General features: G+C 38.5%; 1 protein-coding gene across 1 annotated transcript in view; it reads left to right on the forward strand.

The window, feature by feature from the left end:
• The window catches only part of ST8SIA1 (ST8 alpha-N-acetyl-neuraminide alpha-2,8-sialyltransferase 1), a 123264-nt gene that overhangs the window by 39988 nt on the left and 60177 nt on the right, over window positions 1–23099 (forward strand). The window contains exon 2 of the mRNA XM_054591339.1: window positions 10044–10188. Within this exon, the coding sequence (XP_054447314.1) occupies window positions 10044–10188 (145 nt within the window). The remainder of the gene's footprint in view (window positions 1–10043; window positions 10189–23099) is intronic.

Genomic DNA, 23099 nt, shown 5'->3' on the forward strand with positions numbered 1-23099 from the left:
AGTCTCCGGTTTTCAGTCTCTTCTAATCCTTTATTGACAAACTAAAAAAAATTGCCCATTTCATGTCTTTTTCCTTTTTTTATGCTAATTGTTGTTTCTTTTATTCACTTTGTCAAATGACTCATTATATCTACACTTGTAGTATCCTTTATTTTCTCAATGTTTTCAGTTTTGAAAAATCATCTCTACTTTTGTTTCCATTCCCAAGCCTACGCTTCTCTGTACCTGTTGCTGTCAAGTCTCTCAATACCTCTGTGCTTTTCTATCACAATGGGGGGCAATGAAATGATATTCATAAAGCAATTCAAAATTAAGTACAAATGTAGCAAACATAGCAACAAGGTGAGGATGCTGGATGGATGAGATGAAATGTCTGCCTGACTGTTTTCCCAGTATGTTGATGGTAAGCTGAGTTGACATGTTTGACCTGAAGAGTAGCTGTGTTCCTATTTATGAAAGTTCATAAGTAGACACTTATGAAAAGCTACTTTATTTATTTAAAAAAATTTAATTGTATTTATTCCATTTCCATTTAACCCCCTTACACCCTCCTCCGACCTGCAATCACCACACTGTTGTTCATGTCATTTTTCCCTTTTTGCTTGATCCCTCCACCCCCTAACCTCCTCCACCTCAATAGCTGTCAGCCTGCTTTCCATCTATGGGTTTGCCTCTGTTTGCTTGTTAGTTCAGTTGTTCATTAGATTCCACATATGAGTGAAATCATATGGTATTTGTTTTTTCCTGACTGGCTTATTTCACTTAGCAGAAGGCTCTGCACTTCCATCCATACTGTTGCAAAGGGTAAAATTTTCTTTTTTTAAGGCCGAGTAGTATTGCATTGTATAAATGTCCCATAGTTGTTTTATCTTCTCATCTGCTTGTGAACACTTGGGCTCCCTCCATATCTTGGCAATTATAAATAACACTGCAATAAACACAGGGGTGCTTATTTTCTTTTGAATTAGTGTTTTGGGTTTCTTCGAATATATTCTTGGAAGTGGGATCGCTGGGTCAAAAGGCAGATCCATTTTTAATTTTTTGAGGTATCTCCATACCGCTTACTACAGTGGCTGCACCAATCTGAATTGCCACCAGCAGTGCACAAGGGTTCACTTTTCTCTACATCCTCGTCAGCAATCGTTTGTTGATTTGTTGATGGTAGCATTTCTGACTGGTTTGAGGAGATATTTCATTGTGGTTTTAATTTGCATCTCTGATGGCTGGTGATGTCAAGCATCTTTTCATATGGACCATCTGTATGTCCTCTTTAGAGGAGTGTCTATTCAGGTCTAAAAATAGTTGTTGACTTGCTTGTGATTTGACTTAAAAGGATATAAAGAATCTGGCTCCTACGGGAAATCAGCTAGCATCCCTTTGTCTCTCCCAATACCCATTCCTTAACCACACATTTAATGGGGACTAGATTATAGTCCACTAAAGGTTGTTGACAACCTGAAATGTTGATATTTTGTGCTGAGTAAAGAAAGCCCTATGTTTTAGATAAGCAGGTGGCATAGTTACTATTCTGTTAAGAAAATTGAGGAATTCTGGCTCATGTTGTTACACAGAATCCCATCCTGTGGAAATGGGTCATAAGGCAGAGCCAAAATTTTTCTCAGAAAATAATTTTGAATCTGTTCAAATCCTGGAACAGTTACAGAAATACCAAATGTGTGTCCTGTAAATCACGGAAGAGGCAATTATTGTTTGGAAAAATTGGGGGACAAATGCCCCGGTCCTGCATCTGTCTAGTAGACATTGGAGCTGAGCTGAATCCGAGGAGCTTGACTCTTAGACTTCACCATCTAAACTTTCCCACTCTCCCGCTCATCCTAATACTTGTTGGTTCTGTCCCCTAGTTTAGAAAAATCTTTGTGACTTGGAAAACTTGTGATGCAGTTTCTGTAATATTTGTCTTCTACTTTTTATTTGCTTTGCCTTCCACTCAGATGAACTTCTGCTCATATTTCACAGAAATAGTCTCAGATCTAGGTGTCATTTAAACAAGAAAAGAAAAGATGTTCCTGAATAGAGCCGTTAGTTTTGGTATGTAAGGTCTTGGTCTCCTAGTGCTCTCCGGTGACACTGCTGGTCACGGTTACATAGAGGAATGCTGCTGCTTCCCACCCTCTGTGGAAACTTGTGCATTGGAGAAACAGCTCAGTTGTAAATCCATGTAATTTGTAATTTGGAATATGTGCCACCTGGGCATCATATTAAAACCTAGTGGAGTATGGGGTTTATACAGAACCTCATGTTCTCACGGATGACTGCCTGACCGTTTCTTGGAGTGGATGCACCTGCCCGCTCCCTAGGCTCCCACCCAAGCCTCCAAAGTGAGTTTGTTGCATTCTCCCAAACCTGAGTTTAAGTTTCAAACCACTGAAAGCATACTATCCAAATTTGGTATATATCCATTTAGCTGTCTCATTGTGATGCTGTGAATAGTCCAAGAGAGAAATAATTTTATTCATAAATATTAAACATACATAATTGAAAAATTTTCTTTGTATCCATGTGATACATGTATCCTCCTCACCTCCTTCTGGTCTTTCCTAAATGTCCCTTATCCAATGAGGATTACTTAGTCCCCTATTAAAAACTTGAAATATTGGGGGAACGTATTGTAAAGTATATGGTTGCCTAACCACTATGCTGTATGCCTGATAGTGATACAAAATAATATTGAATGTGAACTGTAATTGAAAAATAAAATAAAATAATTACATGAATACAAATCTCTGCCCTACATTGAGTGTGCATTTTGACTCTCTTATGTGGACAGAAGCTATTCCCTTTGCCATGGAGCTGTGGCTGCCGCCTCCACTGCCTCCCCACAGGCAAGGCCCTACTGCGTGTTCGCTTCAGGGCAAACCCTGCAAGTTCTTGTCCTAGATCCTGGGCCCTCAGCCAACAGTGACTCCTGACCTAAACTTCTTTCAAAACTGATCATTTAAGACACAGATTTCTTTAGGTTGGAGGAAAAATAACTTATGATAGCCCAAACTTTACCTTTCACTATCTCTTATTGTGAATTTGCCATTTAGAATAAGAAACTTTGATTTCTTTGCAGGCCACCAGATTCTTCACTTAAAGAAGAGCCCTCTTTTATTGGATGCCAGCTGGTTAGCTTCTACTCTTAAAAGAGTGACTATATAATTTATCATCTAAATAGGGACATGTTTGGGAATGGAAGGGGTAACTATTAAAAAATTATATCTAAAAATAATAGTAAGTTAGGATACTGTGAGGTGAGCAGAGTTGCATGGTTCCTAACTACTGAAGAGAATGAAATGAATACTTATCAAGACCATATAATGTGCTTAGGTGCTTTATATACACTATATCAATTTTAAGCCATCTCTGTGGTGGAATGTGTCCATATTTTCAGCAATAAATCTGAGGCTCTGAGATATTAGCTCAAGGACTTGACATAGAATAGTCTAAAAGGAATTTTAGGAACTCAATTCAGGACAGTTTACAATGACTATTGATTTAGCTGTTTGGAGGAAATGCAGTAGATACACATTTTGGCCAAAAGCCAAATGTTAAAATCAATAATTGACTGAAGTTAGATATTAATGGAATAGAAAGAAGTTTTTGGAGACAAGATTAGATCTGAACCCTTATCAAACATTGAAAGTTTGACCCTATGGTGAAGGAAACAGTTTATTAGCAGTCAGTTCCTGTGGTCCCTCTGTTGCAATTCTGCAATCCTAAAGGGATGCTAGGTTTAGTCAGACTAATGCTTGATGCTCCGTATAAGAAACTTGGGATTCACCAGTCAGCAAATCTCAAAAATCCTGCATCTGCTACTACTGGAAATGTTTACCAGTCTATAGCAATTATTTTGACAGTCTTTTGTTTTTTGGTCTCCACACACTAAAACTATAAATAACTGACTTCTTCAGTTTGAACTTTGATTAATGAGAACAAAATGTGCATTGAGATTTCTTGTTTCTCTGATGTTTTCTTTTTTCTTTCCTACTTGTTATCTATTCATTCAATCAACATTTATTAAACACCTGTTCAGAGTATCAACCACCATTTCAGGAGATGGGGATACAGTAGTTAATAGAAGACAAAAGTTCCCCTCCTCATGGTTTGTAATCTGGGATTGGGGAGACAGGAAATACACAAACTATAAGTATATAATGTATAAATAGTGTTAAGTGCTGTAGAAAAGAATAAAGCAGGTAAGAGGGATATGATTAATTCTCTGTTAGCACTGAGACATGATGATTTCTGATGATATTTTTAAGAGCTTTTTTCCCCGTCATGAATTCTTTAGGGCCAAATGTGGCATTTAACTATTAATTCTTCATAACAAGATATAAAGAGTTCCCAGCTAGGACATTTTTTCCCTTGAACATCTCATTGTCCAAATGAAATTAAATAACTGAAAATTAAATATAGTTTTTAAAGGTTATTTTCTTTAACATTTTGAATGCTACTACATCAAATAAGTCTACAAAGATTTGATTTCTCATGTAACCTTAACTTTTTTATTCTGCCTTACATTATTTCAAAAAATTTTATAAATATCATTGGCAGAAAAATGATGTAGTATTTTTCCTAAGGTTATCTATTTTCCATTCTCTCTCCGCTGAGCTGAATTCGCCTCTTTTTATTTAACGAATACTTACACTGTGCCACTTATGTACAATAGAACATAGAGCCGGGCACAGTCCTAAGAACTTTACAAATACTAACTCATAGTCCTTTTTTTTTTTTTTTTTTAAATTTTAGGACAAGGTAGAAAAGAATGAGACAGAGAGGATCATAGTCCTTTTAACCAAGCAGGTATTGCTGGTTTTACTCTCAGGTTTGAGGACTTGAGAAAGGCTGAGGCGCTTGCTCCGGGGCACATGGCTGTAAATAGGACGGCCAGGTTTCAAACACAGGCAGTCTGGCTTCAGGGGCTGTGCTCTTAATCAGGATGCTGCATTGCCCAAGATTTGTCCTTGGCCAGGCACATGGGTCAGAGTCTACTAGCTGACATTCACTTAGCAAGGTTCATCCACTTGGCCTTTCCTTTTAACATATATTTACAGATGGCTTCTTTATATGTTTCTCTTTTTTCAGCTTCCATTTGTTTGTCAAAATTCACAATCTTATCTTTCGTTTCCTCAAACATATTAAACACAATTATTTTAATGTTTCTGTCTGAAAACTTCATTATCTTTACTCCTTCTTGTGCCTATTTTCTATTGTTCCTTTTCATTTGTAATCATATTTTCTTGTATCCTTTTTCTTGTGGGTAGTTTTAATTATGTACCAGACATTGTATCTGAACATTGAGAAGACATTTGAGAACTAGGATGATGTCATCTTCAGACAGCAAGGGGTATAATTAAATGACCTCAATCCGGTCAGAGATTGAGATCATTCAAAGTGGGGCTTCAGTTCCTTCAAGGGCTGGTCTGTTTCTTGCATACATGTACTTTTAAGTCATTTGTACCAACCAAGAGGCTGGGAGACTCTCAGGGTGACATCTCCTTGACATCCTTTGAACCTCAGTTTTCCTGCTTCCAGTTCCACACGTCTTTTGGAAGATTTTCTCAGCTTTTCAGCCTTTCAGCTGCCTCTTCCAGAACTGCCAGATACCCTTAGAAACAAAGAGGTCCTAACTGTGGGACTGCCCATTCTGAGTTTCTTTATTCTCCTAGATCTTGCCCTCATTTTTTTTTTCTATTCCTTGTTAGCTCTCAGATGCTTTCAAAATGATTTTGTTTTTTGTCCAACTTTTCTAATTGTGTTTTTAAATTTATTAATTTGAGAGAGAGAGAGAGAGATACAGATAGAGACATTGATTTATTGTTCCACTTATTTATGTATTCATTGATTGATTCTTGTATGTGCTCTGACCAGAGATAGAACTTGCAACCTTGGCATATCGGAATGATGTTCTAACCAACTGAACTACCCTGCCAGGACCTCTAATTGTTTTTAATGGGATAGTTTGTTCAAATTACCTAGACCACCCTTAATAAGAAATCTTTGTATAAACCATTTTCCAGCTGATGAACCAGACACAGTCTTGCCACCAGAGTCAGCGATGGCAATAGACCTGGAAACACACAAGGTTCAAGTGGAATAGAGTAAGAGGCCATTGAGTGCATTGGCTAAGACCATGGTCCCTGGAGTTAGATCAGGGTTTAAATCTGAGCTATTCCACCATGTGGCCTTGGTTAATAACTTGGTTTTATCATGAATACATGATAAAGAGGAGTGGCTAGGTCATAGAAGGGTCTGAATGTCAGGGTCCATAGTAGGCGCTGAAAATCTAGGGAAGATTTTTTCAGTTTTATTGAGAAATAATTTATATATGGTGGGTTTTTTTAAAATTTACAAAAGCAGATGGCAGGCTATAGTTTTTCAACACTGTTACATTAAATTTGAGAGATGACTAAAACCCCTCAGGGGCATATATTTTCCAGGAACTGTTCTAAAGAGATAGGAAGAAGTGCATGTTGAAAGAATATAAGTATTAACCTCTCCATTTCCTTTAAATTATAGTAATTACTATTTCCATTTCTATGGCCCTATAAGCTTTTCAAGGTATATTTAACTGTAGTGACTTTTATTTTATTTATTTTTAACTTTTTTGTTAAATAGCCATTTACATTCAATATTATTTTGTATTAGTTTCAGGTGTACAGCATAGTGGTTAGACAATCATATACTCTACAAAGTGTTCCCCCTGATATATCTAGTACCCACCTGACACCATACATAGTTGTTACAATATTATTGACTATATCTCCTATGCTGCTTTGGCTCCATTTTAAAATGGCCCTACTTATGTCAGCTTTCACAAATCTGTAGATGGCTTTTGGTGGTATTGCCATTTTAACAATATTAAATTTCTCTGATCCATGGACATGGGATACCTTTACATTTATTTATGTTTTCTTTGATTTTTTTCATTAATGTCTTGCAATTTTTAGAGTAGAGATCTTTTACTTCCTTAATTAAGTTTATTCCTAAGCATTTTATTGTTTTTGATGCTGTTGTAAATGGGGTCGATTTCTTTTTTTTCTTCAGAGAATTTGCTGTTAGCGTATAGAAATGCTACTCGTTTTTGTATGTTAATTTTGTATCCTGCAACTTTACTGCATTCACTTATTAGATCTAATTGTTTTTTAATTAATAAAAATCATGTCATCTGCAAATAGAGACAATTTTACTTCTTTCTTTCCAATTCTGATTCATTTTATATCCCTGATTGCTTCAGCTAGGACTTCTAGGACTATGTTAAGAATGGTGAGAGTGGGAGCTTTCAACCTTTCACCAATGAGTATGATGTTAGGTGTGAGCTAGTTATATGTGGCCTTTATTATGTTGAGATATTTTCTTTTCATGTCTGATTTTTAAAGTGTTTTTAGTTTTATTATCTTAAATGAAGGTTGAATTTTTTTAATTTTTTTTTTTTGGTGTCTATTAAGATGATCATATGTTCGTTTCTTTCTATTCAATGTCTATCACATTGCTTGATTTGCATATGGTGAACAATCCTTGCATCCCAGGGAAAAATTCTCCTTGACCATGGTGTATGATTTTTTTAGCGTGCTGCAAAGTTCAGTTTGCTAGTATTTTATTGAGAGTTTTTGCCGCTATATTCATGAGGGATTTTGGCCTGTACTTTCTTTTTTTAGTGGTATCTATTTTTCTTTTTTGTTTTGGCATCAGGATAATGCTGGTCTCATAATATGAGTTTGGGAGTGTTTCCTCCTCTGATTTTTTTGGAATAGTCTGAGAAGGATTGGTGTTTGTTTGTATTTAAATGTTGGTAAATTCACCAGTGAAGCCATCTGTTCCTGGGTTTTTCTTCACTGGGAGGTTTTTGATTACTGATTTAATCTCCTTATTAGCAGTTGGTCTACTTTAATTTTTCTATTTCTTTCTGATTCAGTCTTGGCAAATTGTGTGTTTCTAGGAATTTTTTCATTTCTTCTAGATCGTTCAGTTTGTTGGCATATAGTTGGTAATAGTAGCCTTTTATGATCCTTTGAATTTCTGGGGTATCAGTTGTAATGTTTCATTTTTCATTTATACGTTGCTGGCTTGAGTTCTTTTTCTTTTTTCCTTGGTTGTTCCTGCTAAGGCTTTGTCAATTTTGTTCATCTTTTCAAATAACCAAATCTTACTTGGTTGATATTTTCTATTGTTTTTCTGTTTTCTATTGTATTTATTTCTGCTCTACTCTATATTACATCCTTTCTTCTGCCAATTTTGGGCTCACTTTGTTCTTCTTTCTCTAATTGTTTACGGTGTAGAGTTAGGTTGTTTATTTGAGATCTTTCTTGATTCTTAATGCAGGCATTTATTGCCATGAACTTCCCTTTTAGAACTACTTTTGCTACATCCCACAAGTTCTAGTATGTTGTATTTTCATTTTTGTTTGTATCAATAAACTTTTTAAAGACAGATTTTATTTATTTATTTTTAGAGAGAAGGGAAGGGAGGAAGAAAGAGAGGGAAGGAAACACCAATGTGTGAGAAAAACATCAATCAGTTGCCTCTCGCATGCCCCCAACCAGCTATCTGGCCTGCAACCCAGACATGTGCCCTGACTGGGAATTGAGCCAGGGATCTTTCAGTTTGTGGAACAACGTCCAACCCAGTGAGCCATACCAGTCAGGGCTGTATCAATAAACTTTTTTCATTTCCCCTTTAATTTCTTCTTTAATCCATTGATTGTACAGTAGAGTGTTGTTTGATTTTCATGTGTTCATGAATTGCCTAGTTTTTCTCTTGCTATTGATTTCTAGTTTCATTCCACTGTGGTCAGGGAAGATACTTAGTCCATTTCAGTTTTCTTGAATTTGCTAAGACTTGTTTTGTGGCCTAACACTGAATCAGTTTATTCATCTCTGCAGTGAGGTTGGGGTTATGTAATAACAACAACCTGTATAGAACCTGTACTCTGTTTTCCACCTGTACATTCTCAGCAAATTCTTAGAAACAGTCTCTGAAGCCAGTTCTGAAGCCCAATAACATTCTCCACTTGTGGAGTTAGTAAATGGCAGAGTCAGGATTTGAACCCAGTGCTCTACATTACTATCCCATTTCAGCTCTAAGTTTCTGTTCTGTGGGTAGCAAAAATGTCTGAGCAAGCATGTCTCTGTGGGGTTGTCATTCAGAACTGGAATATGTCAGCAGGTCCTTCTAGAGGTAGGACTGGGGAATATGCTCTTTCACTCAGGAAAGCTCAGGGAATAAATGGCATTGGGGTTCAAAAGGCTTTTGATTAGAGGAGAATATAAAGACTGGCCTGTGGAACATTATCAGGGCTTATATTGGAGGGCCAAGTAGAGGAGCAGCCTATACGGGTGAGGTGACTTAGGAGATCCTGGTGTTCTAGACATGAAGGGAGTGAGGAGACCTCCCCAGAGGTCACGTCCTCAGCTGTGTTGAACACTGCTGGGAGTTTAGACAAAACGAGAACTGAAAAGCCCCATGAGGTTTACGACTTAGAAGGCGGGTTGTTTCACTAGTGTCTCAAATCACATCACCCATCTCATTTTCTTTCTATTTTTAAGTTCCCCAAGAGTTGTTCTTTAATCCTGTCTCTAGATGGGGAATGCACCCTCTTTTCAACCCCTGTGTGCACTCTCTACTCTACATGGCTCATTTAAGATCCCTTGTCACTGAACCTAACTACCTGATTTCACCATAAAGATGCATTTTGGCTATAGCTGAATATCTCAACGGTCTCCAAAGCCACCTTCTGGAACTGGATATTGAAATCAATCAATAAATATGCAATTACGATGATTATTTTTACCTTTGGACATATTTCACCTGCATCTGAGAGCCGATGCATTTTTCTTAAACTATTTTATTATGAAAAGTTCCAGTCAAGCATCCTGGTGGCTGGAAGAGTGAATTAATAGTAGTCTAATCACCCTGGAGACACAGATGCTTTTGTGAGTTGGCACTGAGGTAAGGCTGCACATCTCTGTGGGAATGACAAGTGAATGAGTCTGCTGCTCACTTAACCTGCTGTTCTTTTTTCTCTCTATTTTCTCTCCTAGGAAACAGATGGAAGACTGCTGTGACCCTGCCCATCTCTTTGCTATGACTAAAATGAATTCTCCCATGGGGAAGAGCATGTGGTATGATGGGGAGTTTTTATACTCATTCACCATTGACAATTCAACTTATTCTCTCTTCCCCCAGGTTCGTATAGAGCTTGTTGCCTTTCAGTATAGGTTCTTACATGTCTTGATTTTATAGGAAAGATATCATTGAATTTGTCTAACTAATCAGATCTACTTATTTTCATCTTCTCTTAATTTTAAATGTTTTCTTTATAGTTGTTATTTTTGTGAAGAAATCACATAATGTTTTGATGCAAGGGCAGAATTAAGATGCTATACAGTAACAGTTTTTCTACCCCTTCTGATTTGAGTCATATGAGACTGAAAGAAGAAAGCAGAGAAGGAGGCAAGGACAGGGAATTGTGGAATTCTAGTGTTTTGAGGTTGGCTGTGGAATGATCTCAAAGGTTTGCAGTACTGTGTTTCCTCCATGCTGATGTTGATCTTGGGGAGTGGGGACTGTATGGTCAGACATTTGCTTCTTAGAGCTCTTGAACCTTCACCATGTGCTATGAAGTGGAGAAGAGGTGGACATGGGGAGAAAGACTTTGACCACTTTTCAAATGGTCTAAAACAAGCTCTGCCTACTCAATGTTTTTCTTCTTGGTTTCTTGAGCATTGAAATCAAATATATTATTAAATTATCTCTATATGGAAAGTGGATAAAAAGGAAATATTTTCTCGGGGGGAGACCAAGTTGGAGAGGGGGTAGATCTTAGGTGATACTGCCACTAGGGAGAAATGGAGAAATGAATCTTGGCCTCCCCAAGTCTTCTACCTACTCTTGGTTTGGCCAGATGGTTGCACAGAAAGAGAATTCATGGTCAGAGTTGGAAAGTGGGATTGAACCTTTGTGTATCTGTATTAACAGCAAAAAGTCTCCAAGGGAGAGATTCTATAAAGTTGAGGCACAGGCTCTCCTGGATCCAAAGTCATGCTCTCTGTGAAATAGCTCATATTTTTTATTTTGTCCTTAGGTGTTTTAGTCTATTTTAATGGCTTTAGAGTGTTCTTGTAAGTTGTTTTTTAATTTTTATTTTTCAGTAGGAAATAGAAGGTTTAGTCATTGCCAGTGTTCATGTGCTTACTCTTCATTTGCCCTTGGGAGGCTTTCTGGTGTCAAAGGACATGATTAGAAGACATAGTCAGTAGGTTGTACACCTAAAACTAATATCCTTTTTATGTCAGCTGTAATTTAAACAGAAAAAAAGAGTCATAAAATGTGGGATTGAGTTTTGTATCCACCTCTTACTAAGTAAATGTCTTTCTAAGTCACCTAAATCTCCTGACGCTCTGCTTTCTCGTCTGTACAATGGGGAGAGCAGCCTGTCCTGCCACCTCTCAGAGCTGGGGTCAGGATTTATGTAGATAATTCATGTGTATGCACTTTGTAAACTACAACGCATTCTGCAAGTGTTAGGTATTAATGTTGTTTTGGTTCATACATTGCATCTTCAGATGGGGAGATGAAGAATATAATTATATTAGGAACAGAAGACTTCCTAGGTGTCTTTCACAGGAAGATATTTCATGTTGGGAACTAGGCACTTAGAAATCATTAGAAGAATGGAGGTGTGGGAGTCAGGAGGCGGCTCCTGGACCTGCTTAGTCCTGGAATAAACCGCAGTAGTAAGTGCGGTTTAGGGACTAGAAAGCCGCAGCTGCCATTGCCATGAGTGTGGCCAGAAGTGCCTCCAACTGAACCAGGGCCAGGGAGACAGGTTCCAACTCACCCCTTTCCTTCCACATCTCCTCCAGTGCATCTAATAGATAAGGTTAATTTGCATCTGGACCAAGAGTAGTTTAGCAGTCCTGGAGAGGCAGTCTTTAAATCAAGCTTCAGCAGGGAGCTAGAAAAAGGGTGGACTACAGGGCAAATAAGCCAATCCACAGAATCCTTTCTGTTCAAAACCTGATATCAACTTGCTATGAATTGAAGAAGAGATAAGGAAGCAATCGCTTTAACAGCTCATCAAATGGGAAAAAAAAAGTAAAGAAATCCAAAATAGGCTTTATATACAGGAGGGCTTTCAGTCATATGAACTGACTTCTAACTTTGTGCTGGAAAACAGATTTGAAGAAAAGAGACGCTTAAAGATATTCAATCTAGCTTGCCATCTTATCTGTCGGTTGCAGTAGGAGGATAAACATTTCCTTTTAAAGTGTGTGCACAGAACTCTGTGCCCCTTCATGCCATTTGAAAGGCCAATGAATCATTTAATGAGAAAAAAAAGAATGCTTTTTTCCTTAGGAAGCAGAAGTTATTGCATCACTGTGTGTGTGTGTGCGCGCGTGCGTGCGCGCGTGCACACGCACAGACTATGCAAACAGCTGAACCAGTTCAATGAGTAGATTTTTACAAATAGTGGTGTATTTTTACGCAATAGTTGCAGAGGTTCTGAAATGACTAATTAATTTATAAAAATCCTGGAAAATCAGTTTGCATCAACAAAAATGATGGAGTATATCCCCATACACTTACCACGCTATTATCTCCTAGTGAAATGTTTCTATTCTGATGCCAGGAAGCTAAGTTGCCAGTTAACGGATATGCTTTCTTCATGATTCTCCTGGGAAGAAAGTTGTATGTGTGCCAATTAGGCAGAAATGCAGGTGAGTGGACTGGGCTCAATGTTGGCATTTAAACATAGTGTCTCTCCTTTCCCTGGGTTTCAGAAAAACCATGCCATATCACTCATTCTCTAACTCAGATGTATATTTTTATATCACACCTTTAATTATATATCTTAATATATTTATTTTAATTATACAGTATAACATTTCCCTGAAATGCTCAATACATATGAGCCATCATTATTATTGTTTTTATTCCTTTGTCTACTTTTATCCGCTATTCTTTTGTTGTCATTGCTGTTGCCACCAGGCTATACAAGATGCTCTGTGTGCTGTGGAGAGTTAGCAGGTCCTGACAGTGCTGGAGGGTCCAGGAGGGTCCTATTGAGATGAGGTGCACTTGGAGATGCTGCACTGAATCTCCTTAATTACAATTAGTAGCTCTTATGTGGACCTCCAATGACACTCCATAGCTTTATCAAATTTATTCACTTCTGCCTCACGTGAAGTTATCGATGTATCAACATATTACAGTTTTCTTAAAGTCCTTCTCTGCTGATCTCAGTACCATCTTGTGAGCTTTTGAGGAAGAAGAACAACTTTTTATTTTTGTGCCTAGTGCAGTGCTTCCCATTCAGATGTTCATTTCCAGCTGCTCATGTTTACCAAGCGCTCCCTTTCTGTGTCACGCCCGGGCTGGACAACTGCAGCGCCCTGGCCTGCACTACAGGAGACCAAGCAGCACACATTGAAGCAGCTATTTCCAAATGGCTCTATAACTGTATTTTGGTGAAATAGTTGTTCAATGTTATTAGGCATGAAGGGCAGCAGTTTAACCCTCACAAATGTTTCCTAGAATATTCCGCGTATGTGTTGGGAGGGGACAGTGTGATGGTCTTCCACTTTGAGACTCTCCCCGCCCCCTGGGTTGGGGTCAGCCAGGAACTGTCCCTTTTAACCCTGCACGGTCCCATATCTGCAGATAATTACTGAGTAAATGCTATTTTAGCCTAAAACATTTATGCTCAGAAACAGCATAAGTTTTCTTAGAAATGAGTGAGGGTGTAGCAGGAAGGTTAGAAACCACATCTGTACTGATATAATTTGAAATATATTTTCTTTTGGTGTAATAAAAACATGGTTGGCTCATTATTCTCTTCCATTGTACTGAGTAGTCATGTGATATAAATCACAAACTAGTCTAGGCATTTTCCCTCAGAAGAGCCACCCAAGGCCGTATGTAAAGAATCACAGAACATCATTAATGCATCTCTAATGGACACTCATTTCCAGCTCCTGTGGTTATCATGAGCTCCCTGACATGTTCCACTCGGCCTGGACTCACAGTGCTCTTGGCCCATAAAAAACCCAGCAGGACACCTTGAAGTGCTTTTGTCAAAGTGGCTTTGTTAAAATGAATCCTCTGGGCTCCCGAATATCCCTGAGTCTCACAGCCATTGTCCCCCGCCCCCAGTCGAAGGAAATTTAGATCATACCGTATAATCTACAGCATTTGTGAGCTTACTTTTTAACTTATTAATATTATTGTAATCATTTTCCCAACAATGTATCTTTTCAAATAGAAGGAAACTAATGTTTGTTTAAGATTATTAACAAATAATCTTTGTTAATCATTTATGAGGTTCATGTTGTCAGGCTTGTGTTTGGCTACTTTATAACAGAAACCTGACACAGGAGCTTAGCCAAATAGGTGCTTATTTACTTCAAGCAATAATGAATTAGGAGGCGGGCAGTTCAGGGCCGGATGACAGCTACACAGGGCCATCGAGCTCCCAGGCTCCTATCGTCCTGCTCGAACATCCTGATGGCCAAGCATCTCCAGTTTTGGTCCAGCATTCCAGTAGAAAGAGGGAGGAAACAGAAGAGGAAATATGGACAGACTCCTGTAGATGTGTAATTGGTGAGGACTAAATCACATGGGCATGTGTACCTGCAAGAGAGACTGGGACTTTCAGTAGTTCAGCTCTAGGCAAATGCACTGCATGTGTCGACCTGTACCATCTGCCTCAATTTCATCACATGTTAATCCCTTCATCCGTACGACAACTCTGTGTGGTTTTCATTATTGTCTTCAATACATGGATAAAACTAAGACTGAAAAGGGTTAAATAACTTACTGAAGATTCTAGAACAGGAAGGTAGAAGGGCTGGGATATGAAACCTGGGCCATCTGGTTTCAGAAGTTTTGTTGTTATAGTCTTTTCAAAGACATAGGTTCTAGTGGATCTGTTGTTTATTTTTATCGCTCAGTCACTCTGAAACCATTTTAAGGTTTTTTTACCTCTCTTATATGAATATTTTTAGAGGAATTGAAAAAAATTCTTTCATAGCTGTTTGAGAGGAAAAAATAGTATAGATATGCAGGCTATAAGACCTTTTATGACACAATAGTTTCTTTTGACTTTGAGCTCCCTAGTGGTCCACATTGAAAGGACAAATAAGACCAGTTACATTTTTTCAACATCTATAATAGAGAAAAATAGGTTCTCAAAGGAAAGCAAAATTATTTTTTGCTCACTGTTTCTTTATTATAGGAATCTGGAACATGGTTTCACTACCACTCAATAATTCAGGTCATTTACTCTATCATTCTTGGGCCAAATGCCAGCATTAGAGAACTATGTAGGGAAGGGAGTCTAAAGATCTGGGTTTTAGACCTGGCCTTTCTGTCATGACATATGTGATCCCAGACAAATCATGTAACTGTTTTCAGACTGAATTTTATAATTTTTCAGCTTAAGACTGTTAATACCTGGTCTTTAGATTTCAGTGTTACTATGAGAAACAGTTAAAATGAGATTATGCATGTAAAGATGCTTTGTAATGAATGCACTATACAAACATATAATAATGTTATTGTTATTATCTGCCAAAGCTTTTATGGCACACAAGTATTTCCTTGGCATTTTGGTACTACCAGGACCTGATGGGAGGCAGGAACACCACTGGAAAATGGGGGAAATGACATTTTCCAGGCCAGCTAATGGTGAGAAGAGATAAGCCTCCTGAGTCTGGGACTCAGGGAACTATAAAGCATTAATGGGGAATCCTACAGGCTCTGCCAATTGCACATTTGCATCATTATAGATGGAAAATAATTATGATAAACTCAAAGGTCAATGTGAGGTAAATTATGAATTTCTAGGGAATTAAGATTGCATATATGAACAATGGCTTAATTTCCACTATTCTTCAAATTGCTCTTTAACTGAGATGAGGAAAGTGGATCATCATAGCTGTCCAAATATCTGTTATCTTTGTAGGAAGGGAAAGCAAATGATTAAAGTGAGGTAGTACAATGGAGTTGCCCCACAGAGGAGCTGAGGATAAACTATTAGATGCCTTGTCTGTGAAACTTAGAAAATAATTACAGATCAAGACCTTTCTCTAATAAAAATTCACAGGTTATCTATGGTTGGGAACAAAATGAAAGTAACATGTAAGGAATGGTTTATCTTGCCATGGTGTAGACCTTTCTAAAATATTTGACAGTGTGTAAAATTTAGTACAAAGCGTGATTATGACTCAGGCTTGTGGCTCCCTGGGACCTATGGAAAAGGATGCATGACACCAATTACCCCTGGGGCACATCTCATCCTGTAGGTCTGATGGAGTGGTGACTCTTTTTTAGGAGGTGTTAATGTTCCATATAACATTTTTTTTCTTAGTTTTGGTGACAAGACAAGGTGTGATTCTACAGAAAAAGCTGGTATAGCTTTTTTTTTTATTTTCCCCTTCAATTATTTTCTTCATCTTGGTCTTTCTCCTGGCAAAGGTCCAGGTGTAGAAAGGAATTTCCATCTTATTTTGATATAGTTTTGAGAATCTCTTTGCATACCAGGAAGCCTCTGTTTCATTTATGCTATTGATACGCTCATTGGCACTTCTTAACTCTATTAGAGATCTCTTAGATGCATAAATATACATTTGATTAATTTATAGAAAGGTATATTAATAATGAAATTTTCTGTGGCTTAACTCAACCAGGGAATAAAAAGATACAAATAAGTACTGAGAACATTTTCTTAACGTTTATATCTGTTCAAATCAATTCATTCATCTTCTTCTGCCCATTGACTGGTAATCTTTTGATCCCATGGCAGAGAGCATAATATTCTTGTCATCTCTCATAGCCTGACTAGTCATACTCTGTTAAATGCAGGGTTGAGACTTCGGGTAGGCTTGCCCAACGGAGTGGAAGGAGGGGTAAGATGGGAACGGGATGCAGAGTGAACTTAGCTGTGGGAACCAAAAGGAAGTCCAGCCAATAGCCAGAAGGGGTATCTAGATTCTAATCGGAAGATAGTAAGTGCTAACAAGATATGCCAATGCTGTGCACAATTAAGAGATGAAGAATGAGGGAGAATGGCACTTAAACAGAGATCCAGTTTAAACAGCAATTTATGTCAAGTTTGGAGGCACTAGCCTGGTGGTTTTAGTAACTGGCAGCTTCCAGGAGGTACTGGTCAAAAGAAGGCAGGACCCAACCCTTTCAGAAGCTTGGGAAGCTTGGGAATTAGGGACTGTTTTAGAGAACAAGACTGAAGCACATTTCTGAAACTGAGTATGAGCTGGGCATCAGGAAGGGCAACCCTGGGGCTGTGTTCTGAAGGTAAGACAGAAGCCAAGGGGGCAGAGCCACACCTCAAAGCCAGGGCTAGAAGCACAAAGGCATCGCTTGATGCTGAGTCCCACAGCTCTGAGTGAGCACTCCTCGAAACATCCCCCTGAATCCAGGATTGACCCACATTTCCCAGGGCTCAGCTGGGTCCACAGTTGATTTAGATTGGGGCTCAGCATATACACAGCGGCTGAGAAGTAGGCCTGATGAAACAGATTTTTTTTTTAAGACAAATGCATTAGGTTCTTACCTTCTCCTGTGTCTAGCTCTGTGGAGGTTGACAGTATCGAGTGAGCAAAAGCTAAGTGAAGGAAAGAATCTGGGCAAATTGTTAATAAGACAATATATTAGCAGCTTGTCAGGAAAATAGAATGTGTCGCGGAGAAATTTAGGATAGGTGGGGTGTGGGTCAAGATCTGCTGAATGTAATGGAAACAGAATTGCTTTTCGAGGATAGCCAACATTTGATACTCTGAAAACTACAATGGGTAAGATTCTTCTAGCTAAATTTTATTTTCCTGTCTACCTAGACTCAGAGTTCTGTTTGCTAAGAAAAAAAAAAGTGCTGAGAAAGAGACAGTTGCAAATAAAATTAATTCAATAATCTTTTTACTTGAGGTGGTCTCTATTACTAAAGCACTGGCTAACAGATTTTTATAAAATATAAAGTATACATTATTGGATTATTTTGCCTGAATTTTTCTCTTCCTAGTGTTCAATCTACTCTCATTTTATATACATTTTGGGTCTAATCTATTCCAATGTTAGTATATTCACAAAGTGTTGTCAATTCCAGATCCATAATTTATGAATTTCCTATTTTTTTGTTACAACCTGACATGGACTTTGAAATATACTAGCTCAATGAGAACTGAAGTAACTACAGTTTGCAGGTGCTTCCAGATGCTGAAGATAGAGATTGTCAGAGGATTTATTTCAATCAAAGGCCAATGATATCTATGAACTCAGGAAAAAACATAGTTCTTCTATACAAGCCATAAAATTTAGTTAAATCAAGCGTCTACAAAATAAAGTCAGAGTTGAAATTAAATTTAAAATACAGGTATTATACATCAGAAATTCCCTTTCATATTTGTTAGAGTCGTCGACCCAATGAATATGTCCTTCTGCCAGCAAAACTTTGCTTTCCTAAAATTTTGATGATTCTATACAAAGCAAGTGTTCAACCATTCATTCATCAGGGGTTTATTGAGCAGCTGCTTCTGTGTGCTAGGGACTGTGCTGGTTCCTGGGGGAATGATAGTGAGTAAACACAGACCCAGTCCCTTCTCTCATTTCTTCCATTGGGTGCTGTCTTCCATGTCGCCTGCTGCCACTATGGTCATTATAAGGATCTATTTGTGTAAATTCTCTGAAGTGACTCCTCACTGCCCCTCATGCAAAGAGCAGTGGCCAAGCAGCACACTCACCAGGCCTGCGGGGGGCAGCGTTCACTGCAGGGAACTCATGGGGAGGGGCGAGTGGCAACCAGCAGATACTCTGTAGCCTTTTCATGATTAAAATGATTAAATTCTAGATGTCCTAGACTCCAGGAAAGGGATCCTGAGACTGGTTTGGGATTTTTAGTGTTCTAATTAGGAATGTACAAACTCCTGCCCTGATATAATTAAAGGGCTGTGATTTCATAGTACTAAGAGGGTATGGCAGAGTCTTGGCTTTAGCCTGGTTTATAAGTTGTTGTTGTTGTTTAACCATTGCCCCTCTACGAGCTTATTTCAAATGACAGTGACCTCTTGCCTAGAATTCTAAAATAGTCTCTTACTGACCTTCTTGTGTCTAAACTAGCCTCCTCTCCAGGCCATTCCACGTCGGAGCTTCAATTATTGTTTTAAAATATAAATTTAGATTATGCCATCACTTTGATTAAAACCTGCGATTAGCTTCCCGCTGATTTCAGGAGAGACAGACTTCTTAAGGCCCACAGGCTCCGCTCGGCCCGGTGCCTGCACGTGGCTCCAGCATTAATCCCGGCGGTGTTCCCTCTCGCCCTTTTCACTTGCCTGCGCCAGACTTCGGCTCCCGAGAAACACTGTGCTCTCTCTTTCCATGGAGCTTTTCAATATACTGTTCCTATTCCTGGAAGACTGGTCTCCTATTACTTAGTTCATGTGTGTTAATCCTTTGGATCCTATTTGAAGTGTCATTTCCTCAGAGGAGCCTTCCTCATAGCACCTACCTGGTACTTCTCGTTGGCAACTTTGTAGTCAATTGTTTAAGTATTTAATTCAAGACCTTCTCTTTAGAGCTGTTTAATTTTGAGGGAAGAGGTGCTCTGGTATCTCATTATTATTAATATAACATCTGGGACATAGAGATTCAGTCAATTTTAGTGGAACGAATGAATGAATGGAGCTGCTTGGTTTTGTTTTATAAATTCACCGGTTGTAATCCTGGAAGACCCCACAGCCTATGCTTTGGTATAAACATAAAGAGACTTAGAGTTCACTGTCAGAGAGTGGAGGGGAAAATCTACACATTGGAAGCAACCCACGTAGGAACTCTGAGAATGACTGTATCAGGCTGAAGCTTTTAAGGAAAGACTGTTGAGGGGATTAAACAGGGTTACAGTGAGCGCCTTTTGTCACTGCATCTGCGCTTTGCCCTCATGTGGTTATTAACCACATAAAACAGGGTCTCAGGTGTTGCAATGAAATCAATCTTCCAAAAACACCATTATGGAGAAATGACTGCTCTTTCTGAAGATTTAAAATTGCTGTCAGAGATGTCAGCTCAGCCAGCCTCTGCCCTCTGCCCAACTAGAACTAACGAGCAGGAATAGTGATGGAGTCAAAGAGGAGGTGACTCTTGAGTCTCTTCCCTGCCACGAGGCGATACCCCAACACTAGGGCCCTGTGTTGAGGCCTTGGTGCTCTCTTTTCTTCAATCTCCTAAGTATCAGATAGCCCTGCACCAATTTTCCCACAAAATGAATTTGTGGGTTTTGCACTTTGAAATCACAACTCTTTATAAACCACCATCTTTCAAATTAGCAAACAGCTTCCTGCTTGTTTTTAAGCTATCTTGGCTCAGCTGATGGAGGAAAAGATTTTTTAATCTTTGTAGCACTTCAGAGCCAACATGTTTAGTAAACAAAACAACTAGTATACCTCCTAAATAACCTCTTGCTAGAGACTAATAATTTTTTAACCCATTGGAACTCTAACCGGGAAAAAGATTTCAGCCAGGTACACACTAGACTTGTGTGTAGTATTGTCAGTTAGAACAATTATCCTTTGATTTGAAAACTTTGTGACTTTTCTGGAAATTAGTTAAAACCATAACTTGATCCTCTGAAACATCTTTTTCAGATTGTAATCACAGTTCATGGAAATGACCTTGAAATAGAACTAACAAAATGATCTGCAAAGTTCAGAAGGAAGAATTTAACAGATCAAAAATTAAAAGTAAATAGCAGTCATCAAATTCTTAAGGCATGTTATAATTTCATTGTTAACCTTTTGTATTATGAGCAAATAAAGATAAGGAAGGATTTTAGAAGATGAAGACTGGGTTTAGGGAAACAACTAGTTAGCAGGAAGGATTTGTAAGATGTGAGGTGGGTAAAGTGAGGGCTAGGAAACCTTAGGGAGAAAGGCAAACTAGTGTCATATTAATAAAAATAGTGGCAATAGAATGTCATAGGTGATGTCATGTCTTTAAAAAGAGAATGCCTGAGGGAAGCACATTTTTTGTTTTAAGTCTGTTAAAAAACAAAATTCAACTGAGTAAATTTGAAGATCTAATTGGCTTTATTAGGCAGTTCATGAATTGTTAAGCATGCCTTCTGGCAAATGGAAGGACACTCTTAGGGGTTGTACAAATGGAAGGGTTTTATAGGAAGAAGGGTGTGGCAGAGGAGTTATTAGCGAAAGAAAAGACAGGACTGATTTAGACCAGAATATCTTTTTATTGGGGTGGGGGGAGGGACCACAGAGGTTTTATCATGCAGGTTACTGTACTAGTGCTAATCAGGAAATTTTAGATTGTTACACCTCACATTCCTGGGATAGATCGAAACTACACTAAGCCTTGGTTTGCTCTCATGGGGGCAAATCACTCCATTTTGGGCCTATTTCTTTTGTTAACAGTTGTATTACATTTAGTACACTTGAAAGGAAATCATTCTGGCCTCAGAAATTACCCTGTCAATGCACATTTTTGACTCACTGAGTCAGGTAAGAGACGTGGGAGCCAGATAAATATGGTCCATCAAAGCCACTGCTGACAAAACAAGGAAAGCTTCATTTATTTGAGAGTCCTATTGATAAATGCAAAAAAGAAAAAGAAAAATCTATGTATCTATTGGAAATGCAGACATTGTGAAATAATCCTGCAGCCAGTGAAAGGCTGCCACAATCACAAGAGAGACATGCGTGCAATGAAGAGCGGAGACAAGTGACTATGGCCAAATAAATAGGAAAGAAGACATTTTAATGAAGTTTCGAAGATGTTTCTGTTACCATTGCTGTTTACCTAATTATTAATAAGTGAAAGAGAGCAAAGGGAACTAGACATTGATTTTAATAAACTGGAGAGCATGAGCCTGCCTGCTTAGCCGGGAAGCTGCAGCTTCGCACCCCAGGGGACCACAGACCTGCTCCTTCAGGGGGATTAACGCTCCTCCCTCCCCACTTCATACCTAATTGTTGCGAGGTGCCGGGGGAAGTGCTGGACCAGAGAGTCCTGTCAGTCTAACTAGGGGGTATAAACCTATCCAAAGACAGCAAAAACTTGGGAAGTTCATCGGCCAATTTGAAAAAGCTTGTGGTTTTTTCCAAGCCCACGCTAATATAATCTAAGGGGGACAAAGAAGCACTCTCTGGCCCCCTCTCTTTCTCTCTTGTTCCTGACCTGCACTTCCACTGTGCAATCACGCCCTGTGATCCTAGCGGCCACGTGGCTCCTGGCCACGCTGACGCTGCATGCAGGCTCCGGCGGGGATCACAGCGATGGCCGGCAGCGGGAGCGCACAGACATGAAGCTAGCCACGCGCTGGATTGGACTCTGCTGTAACACGGAGCATAAACTCTGGGCAGTGGCCTTTTTACTCGCCTTATTGAAGACATGACTGAACTTTTTCAAGGGCAAGATGGGTGGAGATGGGACATCGAGGAGTCAGGAGAGGAACCCCCTTAATTTTACATCATCGGTAAAGTTTACTATGGAAATTCATCCTCCCATAGGGGCTCAGGAAATTATTTTCTTCAAGACACTACAAGAACTTGTTTTCCACTGATAACATTTCAATTGGCTACTTATGACTCTAAAACAGTGAATATAAACTGCTTATAACTCCTATAAAAGTTTCTTAATTGAAATAATTTTATTTAGAAGAAAACATATTGAATACATTTTTTTGTTTTAATTCTGTGTTTTTATTTTAAATTGTAATTAATAGATAAGTTCATTTAAATAAGTTAATTCAGTTTCTAAAAAAATGTAACCTTTAGGTAAAATGTCTAAGAAATATTAATGCAAATGAAATGTATTGGAGAAAATCTACTTAAAAATGATTTAATTATGTTTTCATAATGTGATTAGATTTTGTGAATACATTCTAGAGCTATATTTTGCTGAGAACTTACTCTGTGTTTTGCATATATTACCTGATAATTTCAACATAATGCTTGGTATTATTTTCTCCATTTTACATGTAGAAAGTGAAGCTGAGAGATGTTAATGACATGCTTAGATTAGCCAGCTAAGAACTGGTTTGAAGCTATGATTCCAAGCTGAGTCAGGGTTCAAACTCA

This window comes from Pteronotus mesoamericanus, unplaced genomic scaffold, assembly GCF_021234165.1.
Source record: "Pteronotus mesoamericanus isolate MK-2021 breed Mesoamerican mustached bat unplaced genomic scaffold, CSHL_Meso_final scaffold_21, whole genome shotgun sequence".
In the NCBI taxonomy this organism is placed as follows: domain Eukaryota; kingdom Metazoa; phylum Chordata; class Mammalia; order Chiroptera; family Mormoopidae; genus Pteronotus; species Pteronotus mesoamericanus.